Genomic DNA, 27,130 nt, shown 5'->3' on the forward strand with positions numbered 1-27,130 from the left:
CTTTTCCTTTCTCCTTTTCTTAATAAACCTGCCCTTTTAAAATGTTTAAAAAAAAAAAAATTCTGTCAAATGTTTTATGCTTTTAAAATAATACTTACCTGTTTTCTGCTTATACTAAAAAAATTAGGCAGAAGCTTATTATTTAGTATCTCAAATAAAAGAAGGCTGTGCTATATATCACCATTTCTTCCCCAAAGAAAACTCTTTTATACACATTATCTGGAATACCACTCTCCATTCCCTACATACATTTTGGCAACAAAAATACAAAATATTAAGAGTTATGCCTGCAACAGTTTAACTATAAGTCGTAGGCTCTGCTATTGTTCATGCCCATAGTTCCATTTCTAGGATTCAGAGACAATTAACAAAATAACAAAGTTTATGTATATGTATCTATGTATAGAGAGAAGATATATGCAAAAATTGTTAACAATTCTGTGTTCTTTTAAGTAGGCATTCTCAACAGAAACAGTTTTAGTTGAGAAATACTGATCTAAGGCAAAGTTTCCCAAACAGTGTGAAGAAATTAAAGGTATGGGCTATGGGTATGCTGAGTATCATTCTTCTTGGATTTAAGGATGCAAGTCAGGGTTGGGATCAAAAGCCTCAAGGTATTTGTCCTTAGTCTAGAGTACTCTCCATTTAGTCAAGTGCACCTCCAAATATCATTTGCTGTGGGTGCTATTATGTGAATAAGGTTGGGAGGACTGAGTTCCTATTATAAATATGTATTACTTTTACAATGAGAAATAATTTTTAAGAAAACAAAAGCCTTTTTGGGGGGAATACTGTTTTCAATGTCTTCTTAGGCCAACTAGGAGGTAGTCAAGAATCCAAAGTTCTATTCACATATGTCCTAAAAATGTGAAATGTCTAGAGCTAGCAGGCAGGGTGGATTCTCATAAAAGTGTCTCCAATTAGAGCTCTGGAACTAGATGATAATACAATATTAAGAAGGTATTTAATACAGCTGAACAATACACTTAAAAATGGTGAAGATTGGGCCTCCCTGGTGGCGCAGGTGATTGAGTGCAGTGGTGTGAAGCTGTCCACAGCCTCTGCAGTGCCGGTTCGATCCCTGCCGGCCTTGGAGCACCCCACATGGCGAGCAGACCTCTCCTGTCTCACCCGCTGCTCCCCTCAGCAGCATATTTCGTCAGTCTGCCTGTTCTGTTCCCTGCTCTGTCTCTGGTGAATCTTCTCACCCTCCCGTGCATCCGGCCTGTACCCCAGTTCTTGTATAAATAAAAATAAATCTTTAAAAAAAAATGGTGATGATGATAAAGTTCATGCTATGTGTATTTTACCATAATAAAAAAACTGTATTTTACCATAATAAAAAAAACTGTAAATAAAATAATATAGCACACCATTGCTTAACCTACTAGACTACTTTTACATGTCCTGCAAAGCCATTTTTGCTACTAGCAGAAACATGAGTGTATATTTTCCACTCTCCAGAATCCCACTCCCACTCCACCCGAAATACCTTGAACATCTTGTCCTAAAACTTCCACATAGTTCTGATCTTTAAGGACTTCCTGGTCATCTTCCTCCAAATCATATTCTGGCTTCTTTATTATTTTTTTTGTGTTGACCAAAAGCTGAGGTCGTTCCTTTTTAAATTTAGCTCCTATAATAATGTACAAAAAATTAGAACATGACAGGTATATATTCTTTCTAAACATTACATTAAAACAAATAAACCACTTATATTGTCATTACTTAAAGCCTGGAAAAAATTCAGTGATTTCTTTTTGATTCAAGTAAGACCATATTCCACAATTTATATAACTAAGTCAAAAAATTCTTCACTGTGTATTTTCTGGGGTAAAAATAATCACACATTTTGACTAAAAATGGGTAGTTATCATTTACTACTACTATTGCTAAGAATTTCATATTAGATCAGGTTTCTAAAAGTTTAAATGGAGTAAACTAAAAATTAATTTTATTTCAGTCTTACTAGATCAAATACTTTGTGCTACATTTTCAAAATAGGTTAAAATATTTTAAAAAGTGAGATAATCCATATGCATTACATAAATATCTCTTTAATGTTATGTATAGGCTGTATAATCTGACTAGAATGGATAATTGTATAATCACTCAGTACCTCCTTCTCTATCAAGAATGTGATTAAGAACATCATCATCTCCCACAAACTGAACCTCCAGCATCTTGTCTTCCTTTAATTCCAGTTTATTCATCATTGCCAACCTTAACAAAAAATAATGTATACAGATAAGTGATGAAAAATTCACACCAACCAAATAAACATTCACATAATGAACACACTGTACTTGTATAACTTTTTAAATGTCTTTTAGGTATGAAAAACAAATTCTGCATTACTGTACTCATATTCTGTTTTGGTAATAAGTAACTCAATTCATTTGAAAAATAGAAGAGAGGAAGCTATGCCTGAGATTTGGAAAGAGCCAAAGCCAAATCCAATTAAGGTAACCAAAATGTATTAAGAGGAAAAACAATTCCACCTATAAAGAAAGTGCTAACCAATCTACAGAACAACCACATTAACAGAAAGGGAATGGTTAATACACTAAAGCTGAGGAAACAGGCAAACAAAGAATAATGGTTTAGTGGATTTTCTTTACTTTTTTTTTTTTTAATAAAGATTTCTTTGTTTTTTTTTTTTTTAAGATTTATTTATTTTATTTATACAAGCACTGGGTACAGTCAGAAGCACGGGAGGGTGAGAGAATCCACCAGCGCCAGAGCGGGGAGCAGAACAGGCAGAAGGACTGAAGTACACTGCTGAGGGGAGCAGCGGGCGGCAGGAGAGGTCTGCGCGCCATGTGGGACCCTCCTCCGGTGGCTGGGGAGCAGCTGGGGATCGAACCGGCGCTGCAGAGGCTGCGGGCAGCTTCACAACCCAGCGCTCAACCGCTGCGCCACCGTGGAGGCCCGATTTTCTTTACTTTTATTTCTTATTTACATTTACAGGTTTATTAGGAAAAGGAAAAAAAGAGACACTAGCATAGTCACAGGTGGGCAGGAGAGCAGCCTGGTGGATTTTAATATCTGTAAAGATATTCCATTGGGAGAAGTCTGTGGTACTTCACTGATGTACCAAGCCTATATCAAATAATCTTCAAGCACTTCCCTTTATTATTATTGCATGCTTACAAAAACAATTTTACAATTATGAATATGACTTTCTAGGCATTTTGATAACTAAATAGTAAACATAAATCTTTCCAACATTTTATAATCATTTCTTTACTGAATAAATTTCAGTTTGGCAACCAAAAGCTTGATCAACTCTGGCTAATGTGACAAATTGTGGTTTCAGAACTTATAACTTATTAAATGTTGCAAGTTTTCTTTTGGTAATTAAGACACTTAAATGACTTGTTTCAGTTTTCATTTACCTTTCAAGGTTCTACATATTCTGCAGCTGGGAAGTTCAGGTAGTCACCTGTAACTGGAAAAAGAATTCAATCAGGGTCATCTAATCAGAAAAAGAAAGCAACCAAACATGTTCATGAGTTTTAAGAAACATGATGAATAGATAAATTCAGTCCTTATAAAGGAATTATGAGGACAAAGTAAAGGACAAAAACTACCATTACCATTTTAGCCAGGAAACCCTAAACACTGAAATATCTGGACTGGGGGATTCAGGGAGAGAGTAGACTGGTTGAGTACTTAGTATATGTCAGTTTTAAATATTCTATATGTATTCTAATTTAAGCTTCACAACAATTCTATTAGATTTATAACTTGGGTATAAAGATAATATTTCTATAATTTATACAACCAGTGACAGAGGAGAGCATATCCTTTAGGGCTGTCTTTCTAGTCATGATACTGTTTATTATGTTGAATTTGAGTGTATTAGAAAAAAAATTGAATGCATCTACACAACATCTGTGTAAAATAAACATGATTTCTTTTTACTTTTCTAAATACATATATTTTTTAAAACTTTTATTTTCTTACATGTTAATCTTTTTTTTTTTAAAGATTTATTTATTTATTCATACAAGCACTGGGTACAGTCAGAAGCGTGGGAGGGTGAGAGAATTCACCAGAGCCAGAGCGGAGAGCAGAACAGGCAGAGTAACGAAATACACTACTGAGGGGAGCAGCGGGTGGCAGGAAAGATCTGCGCGCCATGTGGGACCCTCGGCCGGTGGCCGGGGATCGAACCAGCGCTGCTGAGGCTGCACGCAGCTTCGCAGCCCAGCACTCAACTGCTGCGCCATCAGGGGAGGCCCTAAAAATACATTTTTTATATCTGTGTAAAGTTCTCTTGAAGGGTTGCTTGTCAGGATCTGTTATTAGGCACTGTTATGTACTTAAGAACATTAAATCTTGATTCTTTGAAGTAGTTACAATACATATATGTGGGATGTGTGTGTGTGTATGATTTCCCCAATTCACAGAGAGTAAACCAAGGTTAAATATTATGTTCACACAATTAGCAAGTGTGTTAGGGCAGAGACCCAAGTGTGACTGGTTCTGGAGTCCCTGATAATTCTATTACATCACATACGTTACCATCTGTTATCTTAAATGCTTGTTTTGACCTCAGGAAACAATTTTGTAATATGTGTAATCATTTTCCTACATGGCAATTCATGTAGGTTAATAAACACCACTAGTTCTACCAAGCATACTTTGAAGATCATAGTCAGAATTTAGTATAATCTATATTATTTAAAATTATATATTGCTGTGTTCTATATAGGTTTGAAGCAATGACAATAACCAAATGAAATAAAACAAATGATGAACTTTAAATACTAATTGGGAGTCTGGTTCAGGAAAATATAAAGAAAAGCAGAAAATAAAATCATACTAAGAATTTTGACTTTGCGCTTCCTGAAAAAGTGAAAGGAATAGGGCCTCCCTGGTGGCGCAGCGGTTGAGCGCTGGGTTGCGAAGCTGCCCGCGGTCTCTGGGGCGCCGGTTCGATCCCCGGCTGCTCCCCAGCCACCAGAGGAGGGTCCCACATGGCGCACAGACCTCTCCTGCCGCCCGCTGCTCCCCTCAGCAGTGTACTTCGGTCCTTCTGCCTGTTCTGCTCCCCGCTCTGGCTCTGGTGAATTCTCTCACCCTCCCGCACTTCTGACTGTACCCAGTGCATGTATAAAACAAAACAAACAAACAAACAAATAAATAAAAACATGCCTCTATTAAAAAAAAAAAAAAAGAAAAAGAAATTAAAAAAAAAAGTGAAAGGAATAAAGATTACTTGTTCGATTTTCATTAGTGAAAGTTTATTTGCTCCCATAGGGGGTAATTTCAAGAGAAATTAAAAACAAATATTCTAGATAACTGAACACTGCCCTAGGCAATTTCCCTGTATTATTTTACATACGATTAGGCAGCCTAGCTTGCTTATTTGTAGTCAAATTCATTTATATGTACCTTTCCTTTTATGTATTTTAAGGCATCTTATTATTACATGGTACAAAAGCACCAAAATGATGGAATTCCTACAAAAACCTTTAAAGAAAACTTTTCTTCTTTTTCCAGCAATTCTTAGGGGGTAAAAAACAATCAGTACCCAACAATCACACAATAAAATGCAAATATATTGTGACCTTAAGGTAACCATCAACCCCTTAAGGCATTGTCTTGGGTGTTTATTTTTATTTATTATTTTATTTTTATTTATTTACTTTTAAAGATTTATGTATTTATACAAGATCTGGGGTACAGCCCAGAGACGCGGGAGGGTGAGCTAATTCACCAGAGGCAGAGCGGGGAACAGAACCAGCAGGAACTGAAACACTTCTGAGGGGAGCAGTGGGCGAGGCAGGAGAGGTCCGCCTGCTGACAGCTTCACAGGGCTGCGCTCAACCCGCTGCGCCACCCGGGAGGCCCTCTTGGGTGTTTATTTTTAAATGGACTCCCCTTTCAAAAAGATAACTACAACGCGATACAGAAGCACTAAATCTGGTGTATTAACAGCAACACACTTTTTAGAGACCAAATAAAGGGTTTGTGCAATTTTTAAAAATTTACTTATTTTCTTACATCATTGTTCATTTTTAGACAGTATTTGATTTCTCCTCTCAGATGTAGTCCCCATAATGGATTTGTGCAATTTTAAAAAGTATAATCTTAAGAAATAAAAAGGAAAAGATGGTATAGATTAGTGACTAAGCAGCAATTTTAATATCGGATAAACTCACGACTGATCTTAACACATATAACTGATTCCGTACAAAATTGTAATGATGGAGGTTGGGTGCCTAGCATCTGAAAGTGCTAATTAAAGTACTTTAAACTTTAACTGAACTATGTAGCTCTCTTGTACCTCTCTTTGTCATATCTAACACAAAAAGGGCTCAATAAATGATGATGTCCGTTTAATCATGCAGTGCCACTACATAAAGCTGCAGGGCCATGCTATTTGCCTACAGACTGCAGATTAAGGGAAGGTGTAATGACGCTACCAGGATTTCTACTGTAAAGCGAAAGTATAACATCAACATCCTTTTAAACTTAAAAAGTTCTACCAGAAAAGCCTGGTTTATCAACATTTTTGCAGCCACGCATAGTCCCGAGGTGATTACCCAGTTAACGGGACTGAGGAGGTGTCTCCAGTCTGGGATGGTATCAAAGGTGCTCACTCTGGACCAGACCTCTTTCTCCTCAGCCCAAATTGCACCTGCTCCTTTCACCGGACACTTCACCTCTTTCGTCGGGGATTCTTACAGTTCTCTTTACCAGCACAGGGCTCCTGAAACGTGCTGGCAACCACGACGCTTGCACGGAGGGCCTGTCCAGCTGGACCAACCGTCTGTCCAGAGACAGTCTGTCACCCTAAGTACTTAAGGACTTCGGCCTGGGTACCCCGCGGCTGCTCAGCAGGCGGTCCTCGGACCCGCCGGGGCTGTGAGGCGCCTGGGGAGGCAGAGGGAGGCGGGCGACCCAGTTCCGACCGCCGAGGGGGGCACGGGCAGCGCCCAGGCCAGCCGGGCCGCGAAGCTGGGCGCACCTGCACTCACCTCCCAAGCCGGGGACGGAGCTGGAGAGGACGGCAGGCTGCCGGGTCGCCCCTCCGCGCACCGCTAGGTCTCTGCCGGGAGCGGCTCGGGCCACCTCCAGGCCGCCGGACGCTATCCCGCCGAGTGGGAGCCGCAGGGGAGGCGGCTTCGGTCCCAGCAGGAGAAGACAAAATGCTGTACACCTTGCCAGGACTGGGTCGCGGGGTCGAGCAGGAGCCAGACAGCAGCTGGGGGAGGGGAGGACTGCCGGGGGAGGGAAGAGCAGCCTGCAGCACACTAAATCTCCCGCCCTACCCAGGGGGCGGAGCCCCGAGAAGCCAATAGGAAGCGGAGCCGGCCGAGAACGACGGCTCTTCCGTCCAATCGGCGACGGCCTATCAGCCCCGCCCATCAAGGGACCTGAGGAAAATGACTCCCCCGAGCGTCGGGACCGCGGCCTTTACTCTTTCCGTTTCCGGGGAAGGGAGGAGGAAGTGTAGGTTAGAGCTGAGGGTGTTCGGTGTAGCGGGCTGAGCGGTGTCTCTTATAACGTGAAACAGTATTGCAAGTGTTAGTTGGTTTTTCTAGATACCTTCTTTTGAGAAAAATGGAGATGGATTCTCGTTCTTTTTAATTTTTTTTTAATTGATTTGGCGTGAAAGGTAGGATCCCATACATCATCTCAAGGGTTTGGGGGTTGGCGGCAGGGGAGAAGACAGGAGAATTAGGGCCTGGGCGTTGAATGCGGAAATGGGTTGAGACCATTAATTGGATAGAGACTGGGGAAGTAGAATGAAAAGATTTAGAAAGACATAATGAGGAAGCAATGGACCTGCTGGTTCGTTCTTTTAGTATTACCCACTAACAGACTGGATTTATTCGTTCAAAAGAAACAAAACGACAGTCTTTTGCATTCCAAATTAATAAGGAAACACTCCTCAGAGACAAACACATCTCTGCCTTCATAGTACACATCATTGCAGAAGATACTGTATAGCAAATATTAAGGATGCTATGATACGGGAAGTCCACTGCTTATTGGACCACATGGCAGTGGTATATAATTAAAGGACGAGGGTCACGAACAGTTTCCTTGGAGGAAGAGAACTTTCAACTGAAACCTGAGGGTTGAGTAGACAAAGGAGGGGTAAAAACTTCCCGGTAGAAGATCCAAATCAATATAGTAAGGTGTTATGAAGTTACGGTGTTATGAAGGACTAGTTTGAATCTTAGGGCACTAGTCAGATTGCTACTGAAGATCACCTTGGATAAAGTAAGAGTGAACATAGAGGAAGGAAGAAAAGTCCCACGAAATTAAAAGCTGTTTAGGAAATCCAATTGAGAAAGAAATGACGGAAGCTTGGATACATCAGTGTTCCATTTTGGTTAGCCAGTTAAGAAAATAAAAGAAACTTAATTTTCTCTTCTTTAAAAAAAAAAGAATTTGGAAAATGAGCAAAGAGAAGACAAAGAGAACATGGCCTACAGTTAACAAAGTGTTTGAAGAGTTCTTAAAAAGTTGAATACTTTGAATTGAATACTCAACTAATGTTCTTTATTTTACTGTGACATCAACTCTTCCATTTCCCCCTCAAATCTTTACTATAGTTTCTACTGTCTCAGAGGCTAATTGTGTAAGTGGTGGGTTTTGATTTTGCTTTCATGGTATATGTGAAAAATAGGAAAGGAGCTGTTTTCCATTTAGGTTGATATAAAAAGATAAAAATAAAGAGACATACTATTTAGAATATAGAGAATTTAGGTGTGGCTGGAAATTGAACACATGGCAACTCCCCCATGTATTCACAGAAATTTTGGACAGAACATTACACCTTTCCATAGGGAAAGAGGGAGTCAAGTTAATTTTTGTATATCTTAAGGGGATAGAGAAACCAACAACTAACTGGATTATAGTTTGAAATTTAGGATTTGGCCTTAAAAGTTTCTAATATAATCTGATTAAGCATGGTGAATTGAACACACTCTTGAAATGCCACTAAAATGATGGAATAAAAAATTTTTAAGTATTAACATATACACAATTAAAAGTGTAGGAAAAGAAGTGAGATAAGTTCACACAATTTTGCAAGATTTGTTGTGATTAGGCAAAACAAAGTAAGCTGAAACCCGGGCCTGCAAAGAGAACACCAGTAAGAAGTAGAGAACCCAACACAGTCTCAGGAATTTGTCTACAAGAATCTCTGAAATAAGAAGAGCAGTGTGGAGCTAAGAACTGGAGGACTGGTTGAAGTCTGCAGCAAGGAACAATTACATCCTTATTTCCTGTCCTACTTAACAACAGACCAGGAGTTTACAAGGTAAACCAGAGAGGATAATCTAGACTCAATACAAAAGTTAGGAATGAGGTGAGAAATCATCCTGAAATTGGGAAAGACTGAACAGATTACGTGGAAGACTAAGAACCTACTTTTGTTTGACTCCCTGAACACTGGCAACTAGTCATATCCCTTGTAAATTAAATATAAAGACTTTTTGTTCAGGAAAACTTAACCAGAAGACAGGAATCCCCAACTGAAAAAGCCAGTTCACCTGTCCATCCACATTGAAATCTACTAACTAATAAGCCCTGTCCTTGTAGGCAGAGCTTCCAATCAATTTTAGCATCACCAAACTTTTGAAGAAAACTTTGTGACTCTGAAGGAAAAGACAGACCAGTAACAGACCACAGAACTCAAATTTATCACAAAGGATAATTTTAAAAAATCTTGAGATAGAATTTTATGCCCATAAAACCAGGTCTATGAAATGATTCAAATTTAGATTTTTAAGGGAAGAATAATTCTTAGTTTTAATTTTTAAACTGTAAACTACATGAAGATATAAGATAACCACATTTTCACCAGTGAGCTCATTGGTCAGCACAATGAAGAAAATCAGAAAGTCTTTATATACTTCTTTAGATGACTGAGTTATAAATGTAAAATTATTTTCAAGTTTATTTATTTTTATACTCAAAGATTTTTTGCCAAGCTATGCTTTATATGATCAATTTAAAGAATATCAGTTTATTTGTCCCAAATTGAAATACAATCTAAATAATGACTGCATAGATGTCAGTGAGAGATCAAGATTAAACAGCCAGAACCAGCTAAGTCTTTGGACAAGCTAAGAGACACATGCATTGATTTGGAAAACTTGCCTAACTTGCTGCTTGAACAAAATCCATTTTTCCCCTCTGGTTCTCTCTTTGAATTTTTGTTGAATGATTGAGTTTATTCATTGAACTTTGAGCATCTTACCTGTGCCAGCGCCATAGCACCCAAGTATTTTTTACCCTTAAAGAACTTAAATGGGGGGCCTCCCCGGTGGCGCAGCGGTTGAGCGCTGGGTTGCGAAGCTGCGCGCGGCCTCTGCGGCGCCGGTTCGATCCCCGGCTGCTCCCCGGCCACCAGAGGAGGGTCCCACACGGCGCGCAGACCTCTCCTGCCGCCCGCTGCTCCCCTCAGCAGTGTACTTCGGTCCTTCTGCCTGCTCTGCTCCCCGCTCTGGCTCTGGTGAATTCTCTCGCCCTCCCGCACTTCTGACTGTACCCAGTGCATGTATAAACAAAAAACAAACAAACAAACCAGCAAACAAATAAATAAAGCATGCCTCTATAAAAAAAAAAAAAAAAAAAAAAAAAAGAACTTAAATGGGGGTAGAATTAGATTATTTCAATGAGGTGGAAGTGCAAAGGTAGAATTTACTGAGAACTGGTAGGACAACTACTACTAAGCTCAGCCTGGTGAATGGAGTAGCAGAGGAAAGGCTTGTCCAAATTAATGGCTTTGATGTTTTGATAGAAGGAAGCATCACTGTGTCCACTGTGTGCTCAGGGCCTTTGACCAGGCTAACCTCTGTAACTTTGCTTTCTCCTTGGCTTCCATGCTCAGTGCCATGTAACCCACTGGCTCCCGTATTAATCCAAGAATACCTCACTTGTATCTGTGCGTTTAGCTTGGAGCTTGCCCACTACAATGAACTGAATAAAGTGTCTATAAACAAATAAAAACAAAAAACAAATTCAATGGCTTTGGAACAGAAACTGAAGTGAATGGGAAAGGGGGTAGGTAGGCCAAGAAATACAAACAAGGGGTTAGGGGGTGAAGGTTGGGGTACGTGAAGTTGTATTGATGCCTATACTGTTCAGTGGCCTGAATAAGGCAATAGAGTGCAGATTGCAGCGATGATATATGTATGTGTCGTTAAAAAATATTTATGGAATGTATTAATATATTGTCAGTTAATTTTATAACTTTCTCTAAGGAAAAAATCTTATTAAGGTAGTTTTTCTGGACAGAGGAAAACTGAGCTGTGAATGCTTAAATTTGCTTTAGAATTAAACAGTTTTCAGTGCTGATTTCACATGAACATCACCTGGGTGGTTTTTTTTTTGGTGTGTGTGTGTGGGGGGGGGACCCTTGCCGGCGTTTTGGGGAACGAACCGGTGCTGCAGCCTCACAGCACAGCGCTCAACCGCTGCGCCACCAGGGGAGGCCCTCACCTGGGTGGTTTTTAAAGCTACTGATGCCAGATCCTGATCCCAAAGAATCTGAATGTGGCCTAGTCATTAGAATTAAAAAATAAAAATAAAAATATGCCAGATGATTTAAATGTGCAGCTGGGATTTAGAATCACTTAACTAAGGAGAATGAAAATTGGTAAAAATTTTTGTCTGAGATGCAATGATCTAGATGCTATGCATTGACCACCCACTTGGTAAGACGACAGTAGTTCTAGAATGTCCATAAATAATCTCGGCCAAGAGATATTTTAACACATCAATTTGATTTCAGGAGGAAAAAGATCTTTTTTTTTTTTTTTTTATCTGAACACCTGGGAATAAAAGAGAATATGGTAGCCAGACCCTACTTCAGCTCCAGGACTTTTTTTTTTTAAACCAGGGATGATGATGTCCTCATAAAGCACACAGATTAGTAGTGAAAGATTTGGTAGTTTAAGTATTAAAAATGTACACATCAAATTTTGGAAACTAGCTTTAGAACATAATCCTCAATACAGAGCATGCATAAAGCCATTAGAGCATGCATAATGCCATTATTTATAACAGTTGTGACAAAATTATATTATTACTTAAAATTCTGTGATTACTTTGAGGAAATGGGTATGTCTGGAGAAAGCTCTTGAATATTGGAGAGAATAAAAATCTTTCAGAATGTAATGTTTTTAGTTAAATATTAAATGATTTGGAACTCAAGTTTGTATAAGTCAGAATGACATTGCAATAAAAATTGTTTCCTAAAATACCAAAAGTGATGGGCCCTTCGTGTAAGTTTTGGAAGTAGTAAGTCCACCCTTTTCTGATGCACATCTTGAACTAAACTAGAGCTGTTACTGTAGATTATATCCATTCTATTTGATGCCCAGGGTAAGACTTAAACCTTTAAAGGCCCTAAACACGAAAGATTGGAACTGTAATTTATACTAGCAATTTTGGTTTAAGGTACAATAAAAAACCCCACCAATGTTCTTTGTATTCTTTGAGTCTGAAATAAAAGGGAAAATAAAACCTTATTCCTTAGCAAGAAATAATAGCCATAAGGAAAAAAGGTACAAAAGACATTTTTCTAGTACATGAAAAACAAAAAAGGGCCTGGGCAGAACCCTTCATAAACCCATGTTCCAAGAAAAGGCTAATGTCTATGTTTAGAAAGCACAGTGTGTTGGCATGTGTGAGGAAACAGGCACTTGCACACATTGCTGAAGAATGTAAGTGGTACCATATTATATTGACTCCTCTTTAGAAGGACCTAGGAAAGAAAATTTTCTAACATTTCAGCACTAGAAATAGTTGTGCTTCACCTGAGAAATATGTTTGAACTACATCTGAAAAATCATGTAATCTTATTTCTCCCTTTGCATTTGGCTGCTTTAAAGTTCAGGGACAAATTTGTATCTCAACAAAAGCAGAAATGGCACATATTTTATGAATTATTTCACTCTTGCCTTCATGTTATTTTTTACTTATTTTGTTGTGCTATATGCACATATATATATTGCCTTAACTTTATAAATTGCCTCAATAGGGTGATACATAAATAAGTTCAGACACACATAAAATGGCATGCTTTGAAGAAACACAGTGAAGAACCATTTTAGGTATAAAATTTAGGTAAGACATACAATTAACTCAGGGAAATCCAGTCAAAAGCCAAATAAAGCTGTATTTTTTTATACTGTACAAAAGAAAATTTACATTCTTAATGTAACTAGATACATCTAGGTAAAATTACACGTCTCTCAAGAAACACAATGTTTAACATCTTAGACATGTTTCTGCATTGCAGACTAATAATGAATTTTATACATCTTTATTTACAATAACATAAAATATTTTTCATCTCTGCAGATATTTACAAGGTTAACAATGACTACATTTCACATTTCAACAATCAACAGCATTAACCAGTTCAGTAAGACAGTTAATATAATGGCTTACATGCACCAATAAATATGATCTTAAATGTTTTTTTCTTCAGCTCTGAAAAACATGAAGGTTTTCACTAGTCCTAGGTTGAAAGGACATCAGTCAATATAGATCATATTTTCTTCATGCCGATCCTATTTAAATTTTCACCAGCACTATTTCTGAGTACTTGGGAAGTTTATACCAAGTTTTAGATAGCTGCTGGTTAAAAAGAAAGAGCGAGCGAGCTGATGTATACATTCCATATCATTTTATGAAGCAAACATGAAAGTGGGATATTTCCTGTTTACTTGTCCACGGTGATTCAAATCAGACTACATAATGCTAGAGTAAGAAGAACCCTTCAGAAGAGCCAAATTACAAGAAAAATGGCGGGAAAATAATCTTTGCATCATTTAAACTGTTTCATTTGACCCATTAAATTGAATGTAAAGCCAGCATACATTTTTAGTGTAAGAATAAAAAATATTAATTGTAAAGTATTTGATGAACATATTACAAATATTTTAAAACAACACATGAAGCACTGAGCATAATTCAATTCTGTTTGAATGGTAACAATCCCCTAAACTGACATTAGTAATTATTAGAAAGCTGATCTTCTGTTTCAAAGAGAGCTGATCAACATATTCATTGCTTTTTTAACTGTGCTCAAATATGAAAAATAATGCATAGAACTTGTTTGGAACATTAGTTAATTTATAATTAATTTACTGTTTTTTAAAAAATCATTATTTAATAGCTTAAATAAATTCTTTAGTTCTTATTGGTCTATCACTTAAAAAAAAGAGCACTTAGCTTTTCTTAACCTAAGTATGTCTTTCAGTAAGGAAAAAGAACACCCAGTGATCGTGTACATAAATTATGTAAACAAACATACCATGTTAGGCAGTATCATGCCTTTTAGAAATAATTGCCACTGCCCGTTGAAAAAGGTACATTTCTATAATTTGCCTCTCAACTTTATTTTTAAAAAGCCATAATAGCATACAGTATACCCATTTTAGGAATTTCACCCTTTTTTTATTAATACTGATAAGCAGACTCCTGAATATTGAGTTAAGGATAGATGAAAATGTGCCATAAGGAGTAACATTTGGACTGAACCTTTAACTTCTTGAAAGGATAAAATGTTGATATTTTGCTGACAAACAAAAACCTCAAAGGGAATCTTATAGGTACTGTATACCTAAGCTCCAGATCAAAGGATCTTTTAATGTTTATTTCCCCCAGGGCTCGAAATCATCCTCTATGTTAAAGGAAGCTCACTCCTTAACAGGTACTTTAAAAATATTTGGTTGGTATATTTTCTTTGGTAAATTTTGTAATTAAAGAAGGTATAAAGAATTTCCTCTGATGTAAGTTAACACTGAGTTGCTGACATTCTAATACAGCAAGCCAGAATGATAATCAATTCTATAGTGGGGGATGGATTGTCCAATTAAGTTCATTTCTCTTTGAAAATAAAATTTCCTTATTAAACCTACCTCCAGATACACAATTATCAAACAAACAAAAACCCCAAAAATAGCTCATTTATATTTTAAGCTATACCTTATTGTAAATTTTTGGGTAAAATCTGTATTAAAGAGCATTAACAGCAGACATTGAATGTGCCTTAATTTGTAAACATTTTCTCAAAATCCAGAAGAAAAACAGAACCTACATCTCTGTACTATGCTGCCAGTTATTTTATGTTATTCCCAGATTTCTACTACTATGCTGAACTGTTTGCTCTTGTGTCTATTTCTCATATAACAAGCAACTAAGACTACAAGAATACTGAAGAGACTGAACTTGCCAAAATTTTGTTTGTGATCAACATTTAGAAGGAAATATGCCTACGGAGGGCAGACCAGATTGGGTGATAATGACTCTTTAAATTCTAACTGCTTGGGAATATCAAACCAATTTCTGGCACTGCCAAAAATCTAATATAGTTTAAGTGTACATTGGTTGACATTATGACTAGTATTTCCTATGTATGTTCCGTGCCAATATATTAAAATTTATGTCTTTCTCAACATGACAACCTTGGCAAAGAAAAATTGTGCCAATCTGGTGACACATTATGATTTGATTAGCACTGTTAACAATTTTACATTGCATTCTATTATCTTATATAATCTGGCAGACATTATAATTTCCTGGAATTTAAGCTATCAATAATTTCTAGTTGGGTTTCAGACAACTAGATAGGTTTCAAACTAAACTGGTTTCAAAACCCGTTTCTAAAAAGAAATTAAATTGAAGTATTACAAATAAGTGTCAACCAAGCTAGTGGTTTGAAACATGACATTATTCAATTTGAAAGATAAAATCTCATGTTCAGATTTTTTAATATAGTCATATGAATAAAAAGGTGCTCTAAAATTCTAGTGTGACCTATTAAACTTCTTGTAAACTGAAAAATAAATGTTAACTGAAATACTGATTTAAAAGAAAACAAACATAAAACAAAACTTGTAGTCCAAGCAGAAATAGATCCTCTTTGCCAGTATTTATAGTGTACTTAAAGCAGGTACTACTATTTTTTAAATTTACAAATAAACATCCAGAGAATTATATGACACAACTGTTTGTCAATAATGAAAGAACTCAAAAATGGACCCATACACACCATACAAACATTTCATTAAACTATTCATTAAAATATCACAAAAATAGTGCAAACAAACCTATCTGGAAGAAGTTATTCTCAGTGTTCCAGTGTCTAGTAAATAATTAACTTAAAATACTAAGTGGAATTTGAGAATATAGGTTGGAAATACTGAGCTTATATAGCTAAGAGACATTTTATACGGTCTTACACTTCAAATGAAATCCTGGTCATCATTCCATTATGAAATCATAGGTCTCATATTATAAACCTTTTTTCAATCACAATGAAATACTGCTTGTGTTTACTTCCTCTAAACACAAGAAAGCTTCAATCTCATTTGACATTAGAAGTTAATGGAATCAAATTTATTTAATCTTTGCTTTGCAATACTCCACTGTGCAATACAATTTAACTTTGCCACCTAGTGGCTGTGAAAACTGGCTGACTCAAATATAACTTTAAAAGAGCTAGAGATGCTGATCAAAGCTATTTCATTTGGTTTATTTCTGAATTTAAATAAATCCTCAGAAATATAATAAACTATAAAGTGGCAGCATACCACTTATGTGGCAGAAAACATTAAGGCATAAACTAGAGTAAGAAATATGTACCTATCATCCTCTTATTTGTGATAGATATCTAGATTTCCAACATTTCCATCTGTTTACTACTTTATACTTGTTTCTGGATTTAACACTTTTATTAATGTACTGTATTCACCACCTACTAGAACTGTAAAAAGTACATGCAGAAACGGAGTGTTACATATCACATCATCTGAGTAAAAGAGGCAGTGGGTGTTAATATGTATTTGATGGGAGATAGGAGTTGATTCTGGCTCTGCTTCATAATTATGTGGTCTTGATCATGTCACAATATTTGAGTTTTCTGAGGATGGTACATGGTGGAGGCGGGTGCTGGGAGACTATTTAGATTATCTCTAGGGTCTTTTTTAGCACAAAAATCCTGACTCTATAATAATAGGCACAGAAGAGTAATTGGGAGAGTAAGGGTGGTGGTAGGAGGCCTGAATTTCAAAATCACAACCATTTCTTCCCCACTTTAGCTTCTCAAAATATTTTTGTATTTAAAAATCTTGCTGTTAAGATGGCTTTTCACTTTACATTTTAGTTTGTTTTCTAGTAATTTATTTTAAATTGATGTCATAGAATTCCTAAACCCTACAGGTACTTCTTTGTATTTCTTAATACAAACTGGCATGGATGGCATCAAATTGTTTTATTATAGAAAACAAGTATTTTCTCCCTAACTAGCTTTTTCATAGATGAAGGACTTCTTAAAATGGAAATAAGCAAGGATATACTTTGCTATAAAGTTAGCAAGTATATAACAAGAAATTGTTGAATGATAAAGTATGAATGTTGCTGGCATTTATTTTTAACAGCTGTTGGAAAGCTGAAAGTTTTTAAATTAAATGTCAATAAATAATGCAAATGAATAGTGAATCTCTTAAAAAATGTGACTTATGGTTTAAACTATTTCATTCCATCATGCATAGGAAATCTGTTCTAAGACCTGAATGCAAAGTTTGAACTCAATAAAGATTCCTCATTAGTGTCAAATCACATCACTTAAAAGACTAACACAAATGTAACAGGGTCCCGAAATATTAATGGATATGATACATACAAGATACATACATGTATATATACATATACATGTACAGATAAACAAAATCCTCTGAGTTCAAAGTTTTTCAAAACCAACTTTTCAATATATAACTTAAGATTTCTAACAAATCAAATGGAGATCTTATTATTTATCACAGCTATTGCTGTACTTTGGTATTATTTGGTATTTCTTTGTGCTTTAAGATCATGCTAGATTTAGATGCCAATAAATGTACAATGTGTTAAATTAAAAACAACCCTCCCATCAGTCTTCTAAACCAGGCATTTCTACCATAAAGTAATTGACTTCCAGTCATAGGCAAGATCTCACTCCCTGGTAAATTATAAGTAAATTACTTTCCTTTCAAACCTGAAACTTTGCTTCCCTTAATAATATTATAGATCTTTATACTTCATTTATTTTGGCTGCTTTTTAATTTTTTTCATTTATCTGACATCCCTTAGTCAAATTAAAGAAGGAATATCTAAAATGTCTTTGTGAAATATACATATATACCACCCCCCCACATATATATACAAAAATCAATAAATCTCTATCAACTTTTAGCTTTACCCTGAACTTTGGCAATGTTACAGGTACTAGTCATGTTCTAGTTTCCCATTTTTATTTTCATATGAGCAGAAAAAACATTACAGACCACCAAACTTAAACAAATATCTCGTTCTTATAAAGATTCTAACAGAAAGTCCTTTTAAAAAACAAAATTTAGGTGTGAAAAGAATAAGAGGCAGTTTTCTGGTTATTTCTCATAATCTATTATAGTTTTAATTAGTAGAGATAAAATTTTAAACTTTATTAGGAGAATACTTGCTTTCTATAAAGTTAGTATATCTTTCTTTCACAATAAAATAAAAATGTCAATGTACCAAGCACAACAGCTCTGATATATATTTTGTGGAAGAATAATGTATAGCAGTTCAAATCACACTGATTTTCAAAACCCAATATATTCTCTTCTATTTCAATCAAGCATTAGAACTTGAGACCCAGAAGAGGTTATAATGAAATCTTGTCCAACCAAATGAGATTTTTTTTTAACCAATAATGCATTTTTGTAGCCTCTTAGCACAGTTACCAAATGCTACTTACATACATTCAATATCTAACTTACTGGCATGATTTCAAAATTTTATAAAAATGAGAAACTTCAGCAGATATATTGATTAGAAGATACACAAGTTGCATTACATTAAACACAAAGGCAGTGTGGTCCGTGTAGGAGAAATCAAGTCAGTACCCCCTGGTAGAAATGTTCTATAAAAATGTATCACATTGAAGCATCAGTGTTTTCAGCCAATTATCTGTCCCTGATGTATTTCCTTGGAGTATATGATCTATTAGGACTTCAGTTTTCTTAATCCAAAATATCTGACTGAATTGAGGTACATCTAAAAAGCAGCTGAAAGGGTTTCTCCAATAGTCTGACATCACAGAAAGTGGGTTGAGAAATCCCTCTCTTTACCTGAAGATGTACTCATTCTACTTCAGTCATCATCAGCTCACAAAAGAAAAAAAAAAAATCAATCAAAACTTCCCCTCATACACACAATCCCACAGAAGCCAAACAAAAAATGACATATCCCCCCACCCCCAAAGCCCCAGCACCAAAGTGTCAGTCATTCCTGGGAAATAGAACATGCCCCTTGGATTCTCTGATTTGTTAGTTGTTCAAACTTCAAGGACAGAAATGCCCTTATATCATTGTGGGGAGGAGGGAAGACATGTTAATAATGACTATAGAGCCATTGCGAAAGTGCATAATCAATTACACAATCAACTTAGAGCCCTGCCCTCCAATGGAGGTAGCCACAACTAGATTTAAATGCCTCAGTAATGGAACATTTGTGTCCTCAAGATAAAGGAGATGGGGGGATATAGAGCCACCCTCATTTAATGAAAAAGTGCAGCAGTCTACCACCTTTCCCCTTGCTTATCAAGAAAATGATTGCACAACTCAGAGAAGTCCAAAGACATAGAAGAATCTCTGAGGCACTCCTGGTTAAGAGAGAAAAAAATATGATCCAGTAATCTTCATAGTTCTACAGAGTATGAGAACAGACCCGTTTCATTTTTTTTTTTTTTCAAAATGAAAGCCAAAGAATCATTTCATAGGGATCATATACACCATTTCCTCTAACATATCCTCAGTCTCACAGTGTTGAAATGGGACCGATCAGCCTACGATGGATTGCACATCACCCAAGGAGAAAAAAAGGCATGGAAAATGCAAACATTTTATACTGCTTCACAAACACATTTACAAGGTATAGGTGAAGAGAGGATATAGGAAGGAGGGAAAAGAAAACCTTATTGCTGTTTCCATACAAAATACAGTATGAAGATACCTAAACTAAATCAAATCTGATTACAATGACCAATATTTTCATTTTCACAATGTGGGATGAAGTGTCTTCTTGCACAATGAAATGTTCAGTTTAAAAGGTAAGGAGAAAGACAAGAGAGAAGTCAAAACTACACCTGGGATATTAGCTGCATATTGAAACTTGGGGATCGAGACTGCTTGGTTAAGGGTGCTCCTGGGCTGAGGAGCTCTTTGCCTTCTCCAGCTTGACCTAGTCGGTCTTCTTGTAGACTGATAGTTGAGTATCGATTAGCATTGCTAGTTGCTAAATTTGTAACTCCCTCAGTGCCAACCCCAATGCTGGTACTTGCTTGACTGCCATTTACATAGTCAAATGATTTACTTGAGGAAGCACTGGCTGTCCGGATCAGACTACTGGTTTTTGGCACCACCTGGCCAGCAGGCAGGCTCAGGTGTTTCTTCATCGGTGTCAGCTCAACTGAATCTACACTAAGATCAGCTGGTTGCTGCACATACTGCCTTCGAACTACTGAATCTCGAGGGCTCTCACTGGATTTGACAGCAGAGGTGGTTTCTTTATCCTTGGCTGAACGCCCAGTTGCTACTTTTCGTAAGCTTCCCTTCTGAGAAGAGGAAGATGGTTTGGTACCAACTGGCTGACTGCTGAGGGAAGCGCCTGATGAAAATCCTTCATCTGCATCATTCAGATTTATAGATTCCTCTCCTCCATTTACACCCTCAGCACCTAAAAGACAAATCAGACAGACTCAGCATACCTAAATTAAACAAACAGCTGTGAATAACAACTCAACTGTCCTTATATCTTGGGTAGTGTTTGGAATAGGTAGGCAATGGCCTTGCTATCAATAATTTCCCTAAATAAATTAGGGGAACAAACAATCCACAAAGAATTCTAATGTGTTATTCATTTTGTTCATTTAGCTTTAATTAGTGCAGCTTTTGTAAAACTATCACAAATTTAGCAAGCTATTAATATTTAAGTTCATAAAACCACCTTAGATAAAACAATTTTCTGTTATCATAAATGTATTATTATAATACAACCAGTCAATCTGAGGTAATCATATCTACTGAAACAAATTTTTTCTCCCATATCTTCCTAAACCCATTATTAGAAAGACCACACAAAAGAGATGCTCTCCTAATTACCCAGAATGGCAAAAACTCATTTATCCCTGTAACTAAAACCCTTTTAAACTGCAATAAATTTTTTTATTTATTCAAGATATAACTGCTTCTAAATGGTTTTAAAACCTTAAACATAGAACTAGCAAATTTTCTAACTCTAAATTAAAAAACTCTATATTGCTTCTAGTAACTACATAAAGATATTGTCTTACAGACATATCTACTCACTGGCTTTTATATTTTTTTCATCAATTAATATGAAGAAAATATTTGACTATGAGAGCGCAAGCATAGAAAACCAGCAGGACTATTCAAAAAAGATTTTTACTTTCTATGTTGCTTATTTTAGACTTTCAGTGTTGAAATATATCATAATCACAAAATATGTCCCATTATGTTTCATGTAGAAACTGCAGTAAACAAAGAATCCTTATCTTGGGAGTTTTAAAAATGGGAAAAAAGAAATACATTTAGTCTGGGGTTTCCAGAAAGTCCAATTTCCTTACTAAAAATATGATCAAAATTCTTTTACTTTTTTCATTTTGTTTTTGATTAACATTCTTTTAGAATATTTTTGCTTCTTTCAAAAGCTGATTTGCTAACTTACTACATGTTATTAATGTTTCCCATACTGCAAGAAAATTTAATCTAAATCTATAAACAGATAACAATATTCTAGTTAAAGTAAAATGTTAGGAAAGAATTCTAAAGAAATATTATTTTGAGAAACAGTTACCTAAATAAAACATAATATTTATAAACACAGTATTTAAAATAGTAACTAGAAAAAAAATATTTTCTTAGCTATACTGTCTCATTAATTAGTTATTTCCTCCCTTCTAAAGAATAAAATAGGCTATCCTGAAAGCAAAAGATACCTTATTACATCCAGCAGTGGAATAATCTTTAATCATGCAAAGCTATATGAAAAGGCAGCTGACACCACTTCTCTCAACCCCTTCTTCAAGAGAATAGCAGGTATATGTATATAACATAATAATGTATCTTAAAACAAAAACTTTAAATTACATTCATATGATAACTTCATCTTAGTAATTTACTTACAATTAGTATAAAGAACTCCAAAATACCCAAGAAAAGAGTCACTGGCTCAGAATTTATATCAGTAAAATAAAAACTGGGAGTGTACAGAAATATATCATTAAAAAATATATATACATATATTTAGGAAAGAAGACTGAGAGACACAGTGCTAGCTCTGAATCTTGCCACATGCAGAGCTGATGCCCAAGCAGTATGGCCAGATAAGAGATGATAACATAGAAGCCACCATGCAAGAGAATCTACTGATATTTTATATACTAAGAAATGCTATTTCAATATAGTGGAACACTGACTATACTTTAATCACAAATATTGTCCTCAGTTTAGTAATAATTTTAAATCCAGCTTTTTAAAAGTCACAAAATGTTACTTGACAGTCAAGATAAATGGCAATCAGGATAGGTGATGGGTTTATATTCTCCCTTCAATTACAACGTATAATAAGTGCAATTTTAATTGTAAAACTTTAAAACCATCATTCTAGAAAATAGTCTACTTCTTTAAAAATAGTCAACTATTGATGTTAACCCAGGAGCTCCAATAGACTTAAGAATCACCAAAACTTTTTATAAGTTTTAGTTATTTCTTCTGCTTAAAAACCTCAAAGAATAAGAAGGCATTGATATCTCATAACTTTCCTTCTTTCTAATTTAATTTCTCCCATAAATGATCTAATAGTACTATTCATGATTCAAAATAGAGACAACCAAAAAGAATTTTTAAAGAATGATTCTATTCATATCTGCCTTTCCTTGTAAATTTTACTTCTATTAATATTGATTTAAAGCTACAATTAATCTTAAAAGGCAAATAGTTTTTCAGAAATTTCAAACATACTGAAGGAACTCATGCTTCTTTCCTGTAGCTACACCCTACCCTCACAAACTGAAATTTCTACTAGTGATGTTATTAAAATAGGATATTTTAATATTTAATAGGCTATTTGAAAGAAAATATTACTTTGATTCTTTTTTCAAAGTGTATGGCTTTTGATGAATTAGAAGAAATGCTTAAACCTAAAGCATTTCTAAAATTTCATAGTTTTAATTAGTATAATACTACATTTAGCACAAAAACGTCAACATTCTAACAATGGCAGTGGCTTACTTAGTCATCAAGAATGTCAACAAAGAATTGTCCAATATGGGCCAATTCTAGACTTGAGATCTATTCATATACTTATTTTTATGTCTTTATACAAGATAAAACTGACTCCCAAGAATAACATAAAGAGGTACAAAAAAAAAAAAAAAAGAAAGAAAAGGGAAGGCTTATCTTTTATAGCCATTTGAACAAGAATCTCTGTAAAACAGCACCAATTTCTTTGGGTTCCTAGATCATGCACATGCAATACTGTTAAATGAAATTAGGTCAATCTGGGCAAATGAATAGAGTGTAGATTTAGATTCTTACTGAGCATGCTCAAATTCCTAATGCACCAAAGAGCAAGACTTCCTAAGGTGATTGATAACTGCTTCACATATGTTTGGTCTTTAAAATATGTAACTTATTTTAAAATTAGCTGCTATATTTCATAAATTAGTGTAAAAATCCCACAGTAGCAATACACTAATTAATGAAAGAATTATTAGGCTATTTTGTTTGCTCTTTCACAAAGCCAACTCCTACAGCATCACATGTAAAACAGCAAATAAATACTTTCCCATCAGAGAAGTGTTCTTTAATACATAGTGGGAGAGGAGGGTGAGGAAAGGAGGGGAGTGTATAAAATAAATTTTCATCTTTAGATACCTACATTGCAAAAACAAGGGTCTACTAGGCCACCCGGCCTCTAGAAAACATTTCAATTCTGTTTGGTAGCTATATAACAGTTATTTACAATAAATGATAAAATGCAGTGTGCACCAGAACAGCACAATTATAGAGGAAAGATGTCAGTAGTTCACTAGTTAGATCCAGGGAACTTGACCCGAAGATTTAAAAAAGCCCATCAATACCGGTTTACTCTGTCAAAGAGATAAGACATTCTTGTTAATCGACCACTCTGGGATTATAGCTAAATTGGCTGGCTCCACTTTAGTTCAATTTCTCAAAGATAATGTATTAACATTTTGAAATTCCTCACATATGTTTGAAGAACAAATTATACAAATGAAATCAATCCATATTAAATAGTAAGGCTCATGTCTATTGGGTGCATTTTCTTTTTCCTAATGTTAAAATAAACATGCTCAGTAATGAAAAAATCCCAAGCATTTGCAGACCTTTTGGAGATAGGCCTCTGCCTTGTTAGTAGCCATGCCAAGCTGTTCTTTGATTACACAGGATGCAGAATCCAGGCCAGCACAAATGATAACTAAAGACTGTACCTGACCTGGTGCTAGGCATATGGGGAGGTGTGCTTTGCAAGGAGAAGCTAATACACCCTGGGGTAGTGGAAACACACACTAGAATGGAAAGATGCTCTGCTTGGGGGATAGAGAGCCAGGATCCTTCTCCAGCAACTGCCTCACTGACTTCTGCCTCCTCATCTCTGTCCTACCCTCTGTTGTGGCTGCAGCTGAGTTGGGCTCCGGTGAGCCGTGCTCAGGGGTCCTGCGCACCAGCACCTCCCCCTCTTGCACACGTTTGATCCCTAGGTCAGTGGAGCCGTGTTGGACCGGGGAGCCAGGAATACTCGAGTCAGCCTCGTTTGAGAAGTCAAAGCCATCTGGGATTCAACATATAAAATTTTAGTGCTTTTGTGCTGCTCTATTCTTTTCTGAGCATTTTGACCCAGGCAGATAAGAGAATGTATATTATGGATATGATATAAACAAACACTATTTTTTATAGTTACATGTGTGTGCACAGCATGCACACACATAAGGCAGCAGATGAACAATGTGAGGTTTGCAAATGAATAGGATAGAAAAATAGGGGTTATTAAAATGGCAATTAGTATCTCTTAGGCAAGAAAGCTTAACCAATGTACCATATGCCTTTGAAATACTGCTGGATTCAGCACTTAGAAAGCAAAGACAAAAATCTAAAACCAAAATCAATTCTTTGATGGATAGCTTGTATTATATCATTAGCTTGGCCAGTTATATAAGCTTGTCCCACAATGCTCATACATGCACCTTTTTTTCTCAGTATGCTAACAAACATAAAGAAATTTCTATTATTACTAGTTTGGAAAAACCCCCAAATTAATTTGATTCTATTTTCTGCTTTAATATTCATAGAACAGTCTAAATGACATCTTTCTACTTTATAGAAATATATATGTATTTATATAAAAATAAATTCAGGTACTTAATCCACATTTCTAGTGCTGCTTTAAAAACTAAACAACTTTACTTTATTATATAGAGTACTACACTATCAAATGTTAATGTAGTCTGTAAAAACAGTGATAAGTTTACTTGTAGTTCATGAATCGACTGCAGGGATTTTATACTCACCTTCTCTTCTCCATCTATGACGGCGGATTGAAGCTGTTGTAATCGCTGTCCGAGAAATCCTCGGCACTGTTGGAGTGACTTCCACTTTAAGGACTTTCTGGCCTTCTTGTGAAGAATCAGGAGCGTCAAAAGGTAATGAGTTTTTCATGGCATTGGCAACCTAAAGTGATAATACTAAGTATATGGTATTTACAACCAATACAATTTATGCTTATTCTACACTTCATGTTTCCATAATGTTTTGAATATGTATTTAAAACTTGTAGTGTAAAATATAAAAGTACAAAATGTCAAAAAATGTATGTATCTTCACTGTTCTGTATTCGTTCATCTGACTTTTTAATGTGAGAATTTATTTTTAAACATGTAAGTAACACACCCCAGGTTCCCTGAAACTGTTGACTGTTAGAGAAAAAGCATTCCAAAGGAAAAAGGTTATTTATCATTTAAACACTGATGAGAGAAAACTTAGGACAATTTTCTGAATTTACGGTTGGTAAATAACACAAATTTTAATCTCTGTAAAAAAAAATTAGGCTTTTATCCATTTCTTTGTATCGATGAGGAGAAATTTCCCCTGGACACATCTGGCATTTGTCCCACCACTTTCTGCTCTCCATGGAGGAGAGTGAAATCTCTGTTTGGAGAGTAATTACCATTGCCTCATCCATGTTTTTTAAATGGGTAGTGCTAACCAGCAAAGATCTTGAGATACAGAATTGTCTTTCTCCTTCCTGTCCACATTGAAGTAGAATATAGCAACCTGGAGAAGTGTGCCTGCCTACCAAATTCAACTTTTCCTCCATGGGGCTGGTCTAACACCTCAAACAAGTAGTGGGGAGTTAAGTCTTTCAATTTAGCTTTGATCAGTAATAAAAATGATGCTTATTTCTCTATCTGCAATTATTTTATCTATTTATTACATGGCTCTAGATTTAAACAGAGAAAAGGTCCCTCAGACACTTGCAATAATAAAGGACTATTCTAGGACTAGAGATTATTATTATTATTTTTTTTAATAATTTATTTTTTTTTAATAGAGGCATGTTTTATTTATTTATTTGTTTGTTCGTTTTTTTGTTTTTATACATGCACTGGGTACAGTCAGAGGCGCGGGAGGGTGAGAAAATTCACCAGAGCCAGAGCGGGGAGCAGAGCAGGCAGAAGGACCGAAGTACACTGCTGAGGGGAGCAGCGGGCGGCAGGAGAGGTCTGTGCGCCATGTGGGACCCTCCTCTGGTGGCCGGGGAGCAGCCGGGGATCGAACCAGCGCCGCAGAGGTCGCCGACAGCTTCGCAACCCAGCGCTCAACCGCTGCACCACCAGGGAGGCCCCTATTATTATTTTTTTTAATGGGACGCTCGCAGGTGGCCAGGGAACAAACCAGCGCTGCAGAGGCTGCGGGCAGCCTTGCAGCCCAGCGCTCAACCACTGCACCACCAGGGGAGGCCCTAGGACTAGAGATTATTAATCTCTTTATTTTTGCCTTAAAAAAAAAAGTTACCTCTACTT

At 36.1% G+C, this 27,130-nt stretch overlaps 2 protein-coding genes and 1 long non-coding RNA gene across 9 annotated transcripts in view; 1 reads left to right on the plus strand and 2 right to left on the minus strand.

Moving 5' to 3' along the window:
* The window catches only part of ORC2 (origin recognition complex subunit 2), a 34,600-nt gene extending 27,359 nt beyond the window's left edge, over positions 1 to 7,241 (minus strand). Inside the window, exons 1-4 of one of the 3 annotated variants that reach the window (XM_054699984.1) lie at positions 6,993 to 7,241; positions 3,399 to 3,445; positions 2,120 to 2,223; positions 1,493 to 1,636 (exon numbers count right to left, since the gene is read on the minus strand). In XM_054699984.1, coding sequence (XP_054555959.1) covers positions 1,493 to 1,636; positions 2,120 to 2,216 — 241 coding nt within the window. In that variant the 5' untranslated portion in view covers positions 2,217 to 2,223; positions 3,399 to 3,445; positions 6,993 to 7,241. Of the gene's footprint in view, positions 1 to 1,492; positions 1,637 to 2,119; positions 2,224 to 3,398; positions 3,452 to 6,557; positions 6,849 to 6,992 lie in introns of those variants that run through there. The other 2 variants (XM_037523817.2, XM_054699985.1) reach the window with 2 other exon arrangements.
* A 7,416-nt stretch (positions 7,242 to 14,657) lies between these two features.
* Positions 14,658 to 27,130, plus strand: part of LOC129146652 (uncharacterized) — a 28,536-nt gene continuing 16,063 nt past the window's right edge. Inside the window, exons 1-2 of the long non-coding RNA XR_008553631.1 lie at positions 14,658 to 14,698; positions 25,652 to 25,750. This is a non-coding gene — a long non-coding RNA (uncharacterized LOC129146652). The remainder of the gene's footprint in view (positions 14,699 to 25,651; positions 25,751 to 27,130) is intronic.
* HYCC2 (hyccin PI4KA lipid kinase complex subunit 2) overlaps positions 17,975 to 27,130 on the minus strand; it is a 50,360-nt gene continuing 41,204 nt past the window's right edge. For 4 of the 5 annotated variants that reach the window (XM_037523820.2, XM_037523818.2, XM_037523819.2 and 1 more), the window contains 3 exons: positions 25,619 to 25,778; positions 24,715 to 24,882; positions 17,975 to 20,742 (listed from right to left, as the gene is read on the minus strand). In XM_037523820.2, coding sequence (XP_037379717.1) covers positions 20,147 to 20,742; positions 24,715 to 24,882; positions 25,619 to 25,778 — 924 coding nt within the window. In that variant the 3' untranslated portion in view covers positions 17,975 to 20,146. The remainder of the gene's footprint in view (positions 20,743 to 24,714; positions 24,883 to 25,618; positions 25,779 to 27,130) is intronic. The other variant, XM_037523821.2, reaches the window with a different exon arrangement.

This window comes from Talpa occidentalis, unplaced genomic scaffold, assembly GCF_014898055.3.
Source record: "Talpa occidentalis isolate TD23 unplaced genomic scaffold, MPIMG_talOcc4v2.1 talOcc4.3, whole genome shotgun sequence".
Lineage (NCBI taxonomy): Eukaryota > Metazoa > Chordata > Mammalia > Eulipotyphla > Talpidae > Talpa > Talpa occidentalis.